Source organism: Bubalus kerabau, chromosome 9, assembly GCF_029407905.1.
Source record: "Bubalus kerabau isolate K-KA32 ecotype Philippines breed swamp buffalo chromosome 9, PCC_UOA_SB_1v2, whole genome shotgun sequence".
NCBI lineage: Eukaryota > Metazoa > Chordata > Mammalia > Artiodactyla > Bovidae > Bubalus > Bubalus kerabau.
The window spans coordinates 84,316,578-84,330,525 of record NC_073632.1 but is presented as its reverse complement, the minus strand read 5'-3'; the positions used below and the strand labels follow the sequence as shown (position 1 = coordinate 84,330,525).

Below are 13,948 nucleotides of genomic sequence, written 5' to 3'. Positions count from 1 at the left end.
TGAGAGTTGCTAATAAGACAGAAGTTAAGGACATATAAATTAGAACAGAGAACTTAGGGGATGCCTGTTTTGGTTATTTATTCTGGCTCATCATTCCAAAGTAATTATCCAAATGCAAAACATTTCCCAAGTAGGACTTGTGTTTATGGTGTAGTGAAAGTTATTTTGCTGGTGATCTCCACATACATATCTTTCAAAGTAGTGATGTAGTGTAGCAAGAAAAGAAGTTGCTTGAACTGTTTCCAAGTATATGTTATATATGTCATCTACATAGTAAACATGCTGCTTGAAAAATGCTGTCTGCAAAGGGATTCAGAAATCCCACAAAATAACATTTTTATTCAACTGTGAAATCAAAGAGTAAGCTGTTGCTTTGGTATTGTTCTAGTCTTGACAGTTTTTTGTTTTGTTAGTTTGCATTGTGTGCCAGGTACTACCAAAGAGGTTATTCAGGTATTTGAAGGAAATTTCAGTTACAGATGACAGGATACTTCCTGTGAGTTGAGAGGGCATATCTCCAACTGCCATTGTGGGAGGTTATGTTTGATGATATGTTCACTGAATCAGGGAAACATTCACAGAGGCCCATTGTCTCAGCAGAAAGGATGTCAGTCATGAGTTACTCAATCTCTTGCGTAAAATTTGCCCTCCTTCTCCCCAGACAGATAAATTAGACTGGGATTGTGGCAATAAATGGTTGGCTTTCATGGTATTGATAGAAACTGAAATTTTCTTTTCTAGTCTCTGTTTTTCTTTGAACTGGCATCATCTCAGGTTCTGTTTTGGTCTTTATTGATATGAGAGATTTAAATTGAAGGAGGATTTTGAGGATGATAAAAGGACAGTGGCCTTCCTCTGTAACCGCACATGTAGGAAGCATGTATAAGGTGATGCTGGGGAGACTGGTCTAGAGGAGCTTTCCCACCTGTCGAAGTTGGTGGCCTTGGCAAATTGCTTCCCTCTGCGAGTTTCACTTTCCTTAACTGTGAAGGGTCATAAACCACATGTTCTGGTTTTGCTCAGGATAGTCCTGGTTTACGGCTGCTGTTCTGTGTAATTATTAAAAGTACTCCTTTCACTCTCAAAGGCATTCTGGTTTTGATAATAAATTACTTGATTGCCTTTCACACCTTGAAGATGGTTATGAGGCTGAAGTGAGTTAATGTTTTTTAAATCCTTAAGCATGGTGCCTGGCACAGCATATGCTCAAATAATGATGACTGATGTCTTTAAACTGCTCGGTTTTTCAAACCAGACTTCAAAGAAATTAGTTCAGTAGACAGTGTCTGGTTTTATGAAAATTTGGCTACTCTTTCAATCATTCTAAGTCTTTTATTCCACAAACATAGAATTTCCTACCTAAGGCAATAAATTTGAGAGGTTTCAGCAATTACTAAGACTTTCTAGTTGTTGTGACTTTACAGGTTATCTGTGTGTAAAACTACCAGTGGTTATTTTACTGGCACTCATTTTATAATAATTGTAGAACACTTCAGAACTTTTTCACAAATTATATCTCATTTTCACAAGACCTTCCATAAAGTCAGTATTTTTAATAATTATTGCTAGCATTGTAACCATCTTGAAACTGAGACTCAGATATATTAAATTGCTTTCTCAAGATCACAAAGCCAGTATTTGAGAGGACATGAATGCAGGGCTTCTCACTTTATATTTCATTTCTTTTCATTGCACTATGTTGGTGAAATAATAGGACAAGATTACTAAATTACCCAAGTTCCTTCTCATTATGCCTGCTGTTGCCACTTTTCCCTCTGTCTTTGACTTGTTTGGTGTTATTCACTTATTCCGGAGAAGGCAATGGCACCCCACTCCAGTACTCTTGCCTGGAAAATCCCATGGATGGAGGAGCCTGGTGGGCTGCAGTCCATGGGGTCGCAAAGAGTCGGACACGACTGAGCGACTTGACTTTCACTTTTCACTTTCATGCATTGGAGAAGGAAATGGCAACCCATTCCAGTGTTCTTGCCTGGAGAATCCCAGGGACGGGGGAGCCTGGTGGGCTGCCGTCTATGGGGTCGCACAGAGTTGGACACGACTGACGTGACTTAGCAGTAGCAGCATTCACTTATTCACGGTATTGTTTTCAAAAAACCATGTTAAGTCCTGCTTAGTCCCAATATATAGACAGAGCCCCTGGCCTTGGGTCACTTAACTATCCAGAAAACATGATTCTATATACAATTATTTTATTATTGGGTCTCTCTGGGTAAGTAATTCCAGGACACAGTGGAAACACAGAGGAGTTTTTGCTGGTTCCATGTGTTCGCTGCTCTGCGATCTGTGGCACTTTGTTGCTCTGTCCTGTTTAGCAGGGTGAGAAGATTGTGGTCTGTCATTTCAGACCTTTATGCATTCAAGTAGTGAGGGCATCTCTCAACTTGTTCCAGTTTCTCTTGTTCCACGCATTCCATTACACTGGGATGAGACTCTAGTCATATCTGCCTTCCCTTCTAGATCAGGGCAGAGGTGGGAGGCCACACAGCATCCTCATCATATTGATTTCAATATTCCCAGCATGGAGCCAAGCATTTGGCACATGGAAAAGCTCAGGAGCCAGAAGCTGGGCTGGTGTTACCTGTGTGTCTGCTTAATTCTTACTGCAACCATGTAAGGCAGCTTGTACCCAGGTCACAGATGTGTCTTGGAGGAATCACAGTACTTGCTTAAGATCACAAAGCTTTAAAATCCTGAAACAGAGTTCTCCCTCTCTTTACAAAGAGCATTATGAGGTATAATTTATATAAAATAAACTACACACCTTTAAAGTACACAATTTAATATGTTTCGGCATACTTATACATACATGAGACCATCGCCACAATCAAGATAGTGAACACACCCTTCACCCCTAAAAGTGAACTGGGATTGAAACCCAGATCTGTGACTCCAGAGCCTGTTTTCCCTCAACAATGGGTAGTGGAATTGAGCCTTAGCTATATCTCTCACCGGCTAATCACTCTCTTGGTTAGGGGAGTTTTGACTTGTTGAGATAATAGGATGAACATCTTTTTCAACCCATCATCCATCAGTAAAAGAGTGGATAAATAAATGTATTAGAATGGAATGCTATGTATTAGAATGTATGCTTCAGTGAAATGGATTAACCATAGGCTCACTTAACTACATGGATATGGCTTAGAAACATAATGGTAAGTAAATAACACTAAAGAGAATGGCAAAGTATCATTGACACAATGACTGATAAAGAAGGCATCTTATAGACTCAAATATGCATTTATTTGAAGAGTAACTTGGATTTAATACTTCATATAATCCTATGCTTTTATATCTTTGTAAGTATTCCTGTAAAATTACATACAAACTCAGCAAGTCTAAATATGTAATTTAGACATATTTATGGGAGAAATATCAATAACCTCAGATATGCAGATGACACCACCCTTATGGCAGAAAGTGAAGAGGAACTCAAAGGTCTCTTGATGAAAGTGAAAGTGGAGAGTGAAAAAGTTGGCTTAAAGCTCAACATTCAGAAAACGAAGATCATGGCATCTGGTCCCACCACTTCATGGGAAATAGATGGGGAAACAGTGGAAACAGTGTCAGACTTTATTTTTCTGGGCTCCAAAATCACTGCAGATGGTGACTGCAGCCATGAAATTAAAAGATACTTACTCCTTGGAAGGAAGGTTATGAACAACCTAGATAGCATATTCAAAAGCAGAGACATTACTTTGCCAACAAAGGTTCGTCTAGTCAAGGCTATGGTTTTTCCTGTGGTCATGTATGGATGTGAGAGTTGGACTGTGAAGAAGGCTGAGCACCAAAGAATTGATGCTTTTGAACTGTGGTGTTGGAGAAGACTCTTGAGAGTCCCTTGGAATGCAAGGAGATCCAGCCAGTCCATTCTGAAGGAGATCAGCCCTGGGATTTCTTTGGAAGGAATGATGCTGAAGCTGAAACTCCAGTACTTTGGCCACCTCATGCGAAGAGTTGACTCATTGAAAAAGTCTCTGATGCTGGGAGGGATTGGGGGCAGGAGGAGAAGGGGACGACAGAGAATGAGATGGCTGGATGGCATCACTGACTCGATGGACGTGAATCTAAGTGAACTCTGGGAGTTGGTGATGGACAGGGAGGCCTGGCGTGCTGCGATTCATGGGGTCGCAAAGAGTCGGACACGACTGAGCGACTGATCTGATCTGATCTGATGCACATACATAGCAAAAGTTAAAGGCATAATAAATAACGCAGAATTCAGGAGAGCAGTTACCTCGAGGTAACAGTATGGGGTAGATGCAATTATTCATAATATTTTAAGTCATGAGTTGGGCAATAGGTTCTTAAAAATTCATTGTTGTGTTATATACTTTGTATATATGATTTATTATAATAAAAGGCCATTAAAGGTAAGAAATTACATTATCATTTTGAACATTTATGTTCACTTTATATGTGATAGTTTAAATCCAAAATATTTCAATTCAGTACGTGGTAAGAAAGTTTAGAGCCCATGATGAAGGGGCTGGATTTTGGTAATATATTGAATAGGAGAGAAGGAACAATTGAAATTATTTGATAACATGAATGTGGAAACCACCTCCTGGCCTTTGTGGAGCTCTGGATGGGCCACAAACTGTTTCTGTGTGTATTCCCCTCAAAACCACTACCCCTGATTTTTGTTGTTGGGTCCAGAGCCCAGGGGAGGGGGAAGGGGAATAAGGAGAGAAGAGAATGAAGTCAGGATCGCTTGTGTCTGAGTATATTAAAGGTGGAATAAGCATATAGCCAAAAAAGACTGCAAACATTTTGGCACCTTATAAACTATCTAGAATCTTTAAAAAGAAAAGTCCACCCAAGACGGATTTAATTCTGAAGACGAAAACACCATAGACTAAGTAAGTGTCCTGTAAAAAGGACTGGAATATATGTGGCTTTCCTCTTAAATGGTGCTCTATATAGTTGCATCTGTTCTATATCTATTTTTATGTAATAATTGCTAAATGAATGCTAAGTTTAACTCTGGCTATAATTATGTTTTCTAATTTTTAAAAGCATAGCAGATTTAAAAAAAAAAAAGCCTGGGCAAATGTGTTTTTTAGTTAAGCCCACTTTTTGATAACTTGGCAGTCTGCCAAAGAGACCATGTTTCAGGCCTCACCATCCATCTGGTGGGAACTTGTCTGATTTCCAGACAGGACCTCAGAGTTCTGAAATGCAGGACTTAACAGTATCCAAAATTCACAAAACAACTCCTGGTATGGCAGGTGATCTCCCTTTGTAAATTAAGCAATTTGACACAAGAAATCATGGTTTCTTACATTTCATTTGTGACTCTCCATTCCTTCCAGATTAAGGATATGAGATATTAATGAACATTATTGAGCAATTAAACTGCATTTATAAATCAAGCTGCGTTTAAGTTCTGAAAGCAAGTCCACTTTAAACTTGATATTAAAAAAAAATAAAATAAAATTCACCCTGTACTAAGGGATCCCTTAACATGAAGCACGGCGATGCTATTTAAGTTATTCTGTTCTTAACACAGGGAGCTTGAGTTGCTCAAAACATACAGCTGGTAAATGACAGAGCCAGTGTGCTGATACTTATGGTGTTCCATTCATTATACCACACTGCTGACTTGACTATCGATTCTTTTTTTTTTTAAGATCTTTTTCTTATTCAGAGATATAAAGGGATATTTTTATTTTTAGATTAGAAAACACATAGTAATTTATTGCAAATAGTATCAAGTTGTTATTTTACACTGTTTAGCAGCAGAGCTTTGAGGCCAGCTGTAGGTTCTAATCTGTTGCCCACTTGTCAACTTTCCACAAATAAAGTTGCTTTACTCCATTTTCATATTTACAAAACGAGGCTAATGGTATGAAGATTAAATGAGGTACCAATTCCTATAACGCCTGTAACCCAGGGCAAGGTGTTGAGACATCAGTCACTAAATGGTGACTCCTTTTTAGCTAAAATTGTGAAATTGCACTCTATGTAATTCTGATTTAAGGCCTCCTGAAACTTACATTTTCAAGGGAGAGACAAACAAGATAAATAGCTAAAATATATGTATACTGGTGATATGTACTAAAGGGAAAAAAGAAAGAAGAGCAGGGAGATATAAAATATTGGGGAGGAGTTGAAATTTTAGGCAGGTTAGCAGGTAAGACCTCAACAAGAAGGGGACTCTTGACTAAGCCCCTAAAGAATAAGAAGGTGCTATCCATGAGGATGTCTCAAGGAAGAGCATTTCAGATGGTGGGACCATCATGTCCAAAGACCCTGAGGCAGGAGCGTGCTTGGTTTGTACAAGGAACTGGATGGAAGATGATATGGCTAGAGTAGGATAAAAAAGGGATAGGATTGTAGGAGTTGAGGTCAGAGATAGCAATGGGCCAGTTCAGAGGTCATGAAGAGTCTTGTAGGTTCTAGTAAGATTGCACAGGAGCAGCATGATCTGACATGTTTTGAAAGGATCCCTCAGGCTTCTGTGGAATAGAACTATTCCACAGGAATAGACTATTAAAGCAGAGATGGGAAGAAGGGGAGGGTGGCCAACAAGATCAGAGTTAAGAGGCTAAGGCAATAATCCATGGCATAACAGTATCCATCTTAATGGAGTAATTGTGATGTGTTCTGCCGGTGAGATGGATGAGGTTTTTCCTGTGCCCCTCTGTATTTACAAATACTGGGAGCAATGGGAGTCAGATCATTCTGAAAAGTGCGCCATCCTGGCTTCTTATTTTTCTTTAGTAGATTGTGGCACTGTGCCACAGTCACATTTGCATATAACTTTATCTGTGCCCTGCTTGTCTGGGAAATTTTCTCACAAAGGAAGGGAGTACTTTATAAACTAGATTATCTTTGTCAGTTGTTATTCTGGAGCAATCCCTAGTGATCATTCCCTGGCAACGAGGCTGAACTGAAGATCTGTTTCATTGTGAGAGTTATCGAATCTGACAGTCTCAGTCAACTGAAAGAAAAGTAGGTTACCAGGGCTGATGAGTCCCACTGAGCAGAATACAGACCATAAAACAGTGCTTCACCATCTCCCTAGGCAGACGTCTCATGGAAGAGGGAACCCTCTCGGTAGGGTGTTGCCATGCTATTTATTTTCCATCAAGCTGAAGTTTGCCTATTAAGATTTGCTTCTCATGACCTTTAAAGTCTATGCTATCTAGGCTATATTTCAAGGTTGCCTGAAAAATTATTTCTGCGTATGTATCTATCAGAAAGAGTAACATAATTTACTAAATTGAGATTCAACTTCAGACATGTGAAGCTTAATGTGAACTTTACACATACTGTCATGAAATCCTCAAATAAAATTAATTTTAATTTGTGTGTGTTCTGTGTACCTGCAGTGTGAGGGTAGATAAAAAGTATTGTGTATCAAACCTATTTGGAGTGTCACAACTGCATAAAGGGTAGACATAATTGATTTACATTGGTATGATTTTGTTGTCCAGTTGCTCAGTTGTGTCCGACCCTTTGAGACCCCATGGACTGCAGCGCGCCAGGCTTCCCTATCCTTCACTCTCTTCTTAAGGTTGCTTGAACTCATGTCCATTGCATCAGTGATGCCATCTAACCGTCTCATTTTCTGTTGTCCCTTTCTCCTCCTGCCTTCAATCTTTCCCAGTATCAGGGTCTTTTGCAGTGAGTTGGCGCTTTGGATCAGGTGACCAAAGTATTGGAGTTTCAGCTTCAGCACCAGTCCTTCCAATGAATATTCAGGATTGATTTCCTTTAGGATTGACTGATTTGATCTCCATGACTTAATTTAATTCTTTCAAACATTCCTTTGGTTGGAAGTTGCCATTTCCTCCTCCAGGGGATCTTCCCAACCCAGGAATCGAACCCATGTGTCCTCTGTCTCCTGCATTAGCAGGCGAATTCTTTACCACTGAGCCAGGTGGGAAGCCTTAATTGCCTTTCAAGGATCTGTAGTAGATGTGATCATTTTAACCAGTGTTGGATCAAACATGAATTGATAAAATGCAATTTAGTATCATAATAAGATGTCAGTAACATGCTCAATAAATTGAATATATTTATTTGTCAGTTTTAATTACAAACATTTCACATTTTCCTTAGGTGGCAAAGAAAGTAGGTTTTCATTTTATATGTATTATGTACTGATAATGTAAAATCTCATATATTGAGATGTCTATTCATATGTATACATATATTTATTTCCACACTGCCTTTTTCATAGCTATCATGTCATTAGGTTCACAAGTACCCTTAGTAGGATATGGTAGAGAGTACAGCCCTATTTTACAGCAAAGGAAACTTCAATGTTTAGGAACAACTTCAGGATCCCTTGACTGAAAAATAAAAAGCAAATAGACTCAGGTCTTTGGATTCTTAGCTTAGGACTCTATCCCTGTACCGCACTATGTTCATAGCTCTAGAGTAGTCTTTCGGAGAAGGCAATGGCACCCTACTCCAGTACTCTTGCCTGGAAAATCCCATGGATGGAGGAGCCTGGTGGGCCGCAGTCCATGGGGTTGCAAACAGTCAGACAGGATTCAGCGACTTGACTTTCACTTTTCACTTTCATGCATTGGAGAAGGAAATGGCAACCCGCTCCAGTGTTCTTGCCTGGAGAATCCCAGGGACGGGGGAGCCTGGTGGGCTGCCGTCTGTGGGGTCGCACAGGGTCGGACACGATTGAAGCAACTTAGCAGCAGCAGCAGCAGCAGAGTAGTCTTTTTCAGATATGTGGAGTGCTATTAGTTGTAGAATAAACACAGATTTTTTTCAGGAAAGCTAATTCAATAGCAGTAAACAGAGCAGTGTTCTTCTGTTCAGGATATCTAACTAATGTACTTCTGTATATGTCTTACTAATGTCCTCTTAGAAACTTACGTTAGATCCGGAAAGGTATCAAGACATGCTTTTGAAAGATAGATAAATATTCACAAATACTGTGTTAAATGACAGAAGTAAGTCACAAAAGAGAATATACAATATGATTTCCCTTAGAGAAAATCCAAAAACAGGCAAATGAAGCTGAATGTTAGAAGTCAGGATAGCAATTGCCCCTTTGGGGGGTGTGGTTGAAAGTGTTGAATTGACTTGGCTGCTAGTTTTACAGGTATTCCCTTGGGAAGTTTATTTATTTATTTATTCATTCATTTTTAAGTAAAATTTGTCTTAATGCCTTAGGTGATAGTTTAAATGCTTTCAACTTGAAGAGCAGTTCTTAGGCGTTTATTATGATTATAAACTGTCATTTCTCAACAAAAGTCAATTACCCTTTTTTGTTGTTGTTCCTGAGTCTGTGGCAGGCTTCCCAGGTGGCCCTAGTGGTAAAGAACCCGCCTTCCAATGCAGGAGACATAAGAGAAGCAGGTTTGGTCCCTGGGTTGGGAAGATGCCCTGGAGGAGGGCATGACAACCCATTCCAGTATTCTTGCCTGAAAAAATCCCCACGGACAGATGAGCCTGGCAGGCTACAGCCCCTAGTGCCACAGAGTCAGACACGACTGAAGCAACTTAGCACGCACGAGCCTGTGGCAATTTTTTTCAGTTCTTGGCGTTTGTCACAGAACTAGCTGCTGGAGCCACGGTGAAGTTCATCATGAAATGCTTGCCAAAACAACTTTCTTGCTTACACTTTTTAAGATGTGAGGAAAGAAAGATATTGAAAAGGGTTCCCCAGTTAGGATATTCAGTTCAGTTCAGTCGTTCAGTCGCGTCCGACTCTTTGCGACCCCATGAATCGCAACACGCCAGGCCTCCCTGTCCATCACCAACTCCCGGAGTTCACTCAAACTCATGTCCATTGAGTTGGTGATGTCATCCAGCCATCTCATCCTCTGTCGTCCCCTTCTCCTCCTGCCCCCAATCCCTCCCAAAATCAGGATCTTTTCCAATGAGTCAACTCTTCGCATGGGGTGGCCAAAGTATTGGAGTTTCAGCTTCAGCATCAGTCCTTCCAATGAACACCCAGGACTGACCTCCTTTAGAATGGACTGGTTGGATCTCCTTGCAGTCCAAGGGACTCTCAAGAGTCTTCTTCAACACCACAGTTCCAAAGCATCAATTCTTCAGCACTCAGCTTTCTTCACAGTCTAACTCGCACATCCATACATGACCACTGGAAAACCATACCCTTGACTAGATGGACCTTTATTGGCAAAGTAATATCTGTGCTTTTCAATATACTGTCTAAGTTGGTCAGAACTTTCCTTCCAAGGAGCAAGCGTCTTTTAATTTCATGGCTTCAGTCACCATCTGCAGTGATTTTGGAGCCCAGAAAAGTAAAGTCTGACACTGTTTCCACTGTTTCCCCATCTATTTCCCATGAAGTGATGGGACCAGATGCCATGATCTTCATTTTCTGAATGTTGAGCTTTAAGCCAACTTTTTCACCCTGCTCTTTCACTTTCATCAACAGGCTCTTTAGTTCCTCTTCACTTTCTGCCATAAGGGTGGTGTCATCTGCATATCTGAGGTTATTGATATTTCTCCCAGTAATCTTAATTCCAGGTTGTGCTTCTTCCAGCCCAGCGTTTCTCATGATGTACTCTGCATATAAGTTAAATAAGCAGGGTGACAGTATACAGCCTTGTATATTGTATATTGTACTCCTTTTCCTATTTGGAACCAGTCTGTTGTTTCATGTCCAGTCTTAGGATGTTAATGTGTATCAAAACAGACACTGCTAGAAATTTCCTCATGGGGCTATGATAGGCTCCAAGCAGAGCTTCAGTCAGCTTCTGATAATTTAACAATTTCACAGTTGATTTTTCTTTTTCTATGTAAATGATTTCCAAAGAGCACGGATAGTTGAACAACAATAGCTCTATCATTTTCAAACTTGAGATCAGAGCCTAAAGGAATTGAGATTGAGGCTAGAAATTACTTGGAGCAAAAAGAAATTTTAATAAAAATAGAGACTGATGGCCAAACCCATGATGTTTCTCTGAGCTTCTAATGTTAAACTAAATCCATAAGTTTTCTGATCACAGTAAATATAGAAAGAAACAGGAAGAACTTAAAAAATTCTGTGGGTCAGCAAAACCTTTTTCCAGTCCTCATGGCTTAGAGACTAAGGCCTTAGCAAATCATGTATATTATGAGTTACATGCAAGATGATGAGCGGTTCCCTTGTGAACCATTGCTTCTTGTTCCGAAATGTGACCAATTTTTTTTTTCTTTTGGCTTGCTTCAAATCAGTTTAATTTTTTAAAAATGTATTTTTAAATGTTTCTGCCAGCAATTACACACTATGGCTTCCTCTCAATTTTTCCCTTGCAGTGTTCTGTCTCTTCATCAGAAGAGGAAAGACTTACTTCCACCAGGAGACCTAAGACGCCAACGTCAAGTGACTGCTCTGACCTTCATACTCAAACCAACTGGACCAAGTCACTTCCCTTGCCAACACCGGAAGAGAAGATGCGGCAGCAAGCCCAAACAGTCCAGGCTGACGTGGTTCCTATTAACATAACTGGTATGCTTTGCCCTGTGGACAGGTTGCAAATGTTCTGGAAGAATGACTATGGCTCTTTGGTATATGCTCTTAGCATGTCATTCATACAACAGAGGTAGATAGCTGTGGTCTGACTTCCTGCTCTTTGTTGAATGAAGGGAATACTAAAATGTATATGTGTGTGCATGTCAAATATCTATTCCTTTTAGATTTGTAGACTGTATCACCAAAGGTTGATGTCAGAGAATTCAGTGGTCCAGCCATTCAGCTAAAGTGTGGCATTTTTACACACAATTCAATTCTTTAATTGAATTGCCTTTTTAAAATATTTTGGCTATATGGAAATATCTTCTAAATGTGATCTTGGGTGAGAAAAAATTAGGTTTATTTTCTAAAAGGCTGTTTTAACTCATTTATAAAAGTGAACAAGAACACATTTAATATTTCTGAATGATTTTCTTACCTTCTTGTTTTCTCAAGTAGAAAAAGGGGGAAATTACTTGAAATAAAAATATGAAATATACATTTTAAAAAACCTAATAGGATAGTAAAATTATATCTTGATCTCCATAATTTGAATTCTATAATCATCAAATAAAAATCCATTCCTTCTAAATATAAAAAATTTAGAACATGTTAGGCTGGCATATGAATATTAATTGCCAAATGTGAAATTCAAGTTCTTGCAGAATATTATATTCAGGTTTTAATCATCTTTGATAATTAAGGTGGCAAGGTATGTAAAGCTCAAAGACAGTATTTCACAAACATAGAGAACTGTTGATAAGTATCAAAATTTTCATGCCCTGTCACTTCCATATCCTGCAGAGAAGATAGATCATCGGTCTGGGGAGTATACAAAATGCAAAATAGACATGTTAAGAGTTGGTAGCTTCAGGCATTAGACTGTGTTCAAGAGAAAACATTACCGGTAGTCATACTGATAATCAGCTCATACAAAATCTGGCTTATAAGGCCAGAACCTAAAAAAATCAGGTGATCAATAAGGATAAGTTTTCATAAAAAATTAGGATGAAAACTCATCATACCTTTGCTATGTTTCTGAGGCTACTGCTCTTGACTACTGTTAGAAAGTTTTTTTCCATGGCACTGGTGAGCTCGTAAGGGACTAAAAATATTTTGATAGTTATTGATGAATTTTTTTAAACCTTACAAGATGTTTAAAAATTACATTTAAAATTCTGTTTTGAATTCCAGAGAAATTTAATTAGTACATGAATTATTTTAAATTCCATGGACATTTTCCCACATTTACTGTACTTAAGCCTTGCAGGAATAGCATGGCATTTCATTCCATTCTCTTTGCAAATAGCATTGATTTTTCTGAGTATGATTTGCATTGACCAAATCATACTTTTAAAAGTATTTTTATATATAGTTGTATTTCAGAACAAAGTGTACTGTTTATATGGCTGTGTATTTTCTGTGAAAATGCATTACATTATTTGATTGATTAAAAGCCTCAGAATTAATATTGTAAGATTGTGCTATGAAATGTAACAATCGTTAATGGAATTCAGATAAAATGCATTATTGTGAAATTAGGAAATTTAAAGCAGAATAGATTTTCAGGAATGAAGAATAATTTACAGTGAAATACATTGACACAACAGCAGACAGTGTCAGCCTCTGAACTTTATTCTCTCCTGTCTGATGAGGAAGTGGATATGAATTACATAGAGTTTAAAAGGAGGCCTTGAAAATGCCACACAGGCGAGGTGAATGACAATAAAGAAATGAGCAATACAAGTTAGGACAAAATGCAGTTTACTTTTGAGTGATTAACATTTTCAAAAATGTAGAAGGCAGATGCCTAATGACATATTTATTGATCCATTTTCTGGATCTGTGTGTTTACTATACACACATACATTTCATAAAGTAGTTTTTCTGATATTCTGGTATAAAGAAGCATTAAATTTGTTTACTTTTAGTGGTTGAATTGACATAGATTATACAACTCCTGGCTCTGTAAATGATACATTTCCAAAGCACTAGAAGATAAAATGTAGCTTCCTGTAGGGCGTTGTCACTGCTCATTTATTTGGGTGAACATTGACCTTCTATTTGGTTTTCAGTACAGTTCAGCAGAGGAAAGAATGCCAATAAATATATTATTTCAAATGCAGAGAGATGCTTGCCAGGCAGAGAGGAAGAAAACATTAGTACAATGAGCTGCTGGCTTGAAAATCGATTTTCTCCCTTTAGTCACAGGCCTGTGTCCTGTGGGGGAACTCATCCTGTTCTAAGAGTTGAAGAGAAGAAAAATGTTTAAAATAAAATGTGCATATGAGTATGTTGCTTAATCTGCCATGTGGGATAGCAGCTCTTACACCTGGAAGATAAATAGAGTGAGTAACCATGCTGAAGCAGTTCTTACAAACTGCCTTTGGACTGATGTTTGAGCTAGCTAAATTGATGTCTAAGTAGTAACCCTGACGGACTACTGCCATTTTTCAATGAAAAGAAATAATTAAATCCCTCTCAATTCAG

At 38.7% G+C, this 13,948-nt stretch overlaps 1 protein-coding gene across 4 annotated transcripts in view; it reads left to right on the top strand.

Annotated features, from left to right (window-relative positions):
* Positions 1 to 13,948, top strand: part of NHSL1 (NHS like 1) — a 262,524-nt gene that overhangs the window by 228,204 nt on the left and 20,372 nt on the right. For all 4 annotated transcript variants that reach the window (XM_055535747.1, XM_055535748.1, XM_055535746.1 and 1 more), the window contains exon 4: positions 11,263 to 11,455. In XM_055535747.1, coding sequence (XP_055391722.1) covers positions 11,263 to 11,455 — 193 coding nt within the window. The remainder of the gene's footprint in view (positions 1 to 11,262; positions 11,456 to 13,948) is intronic.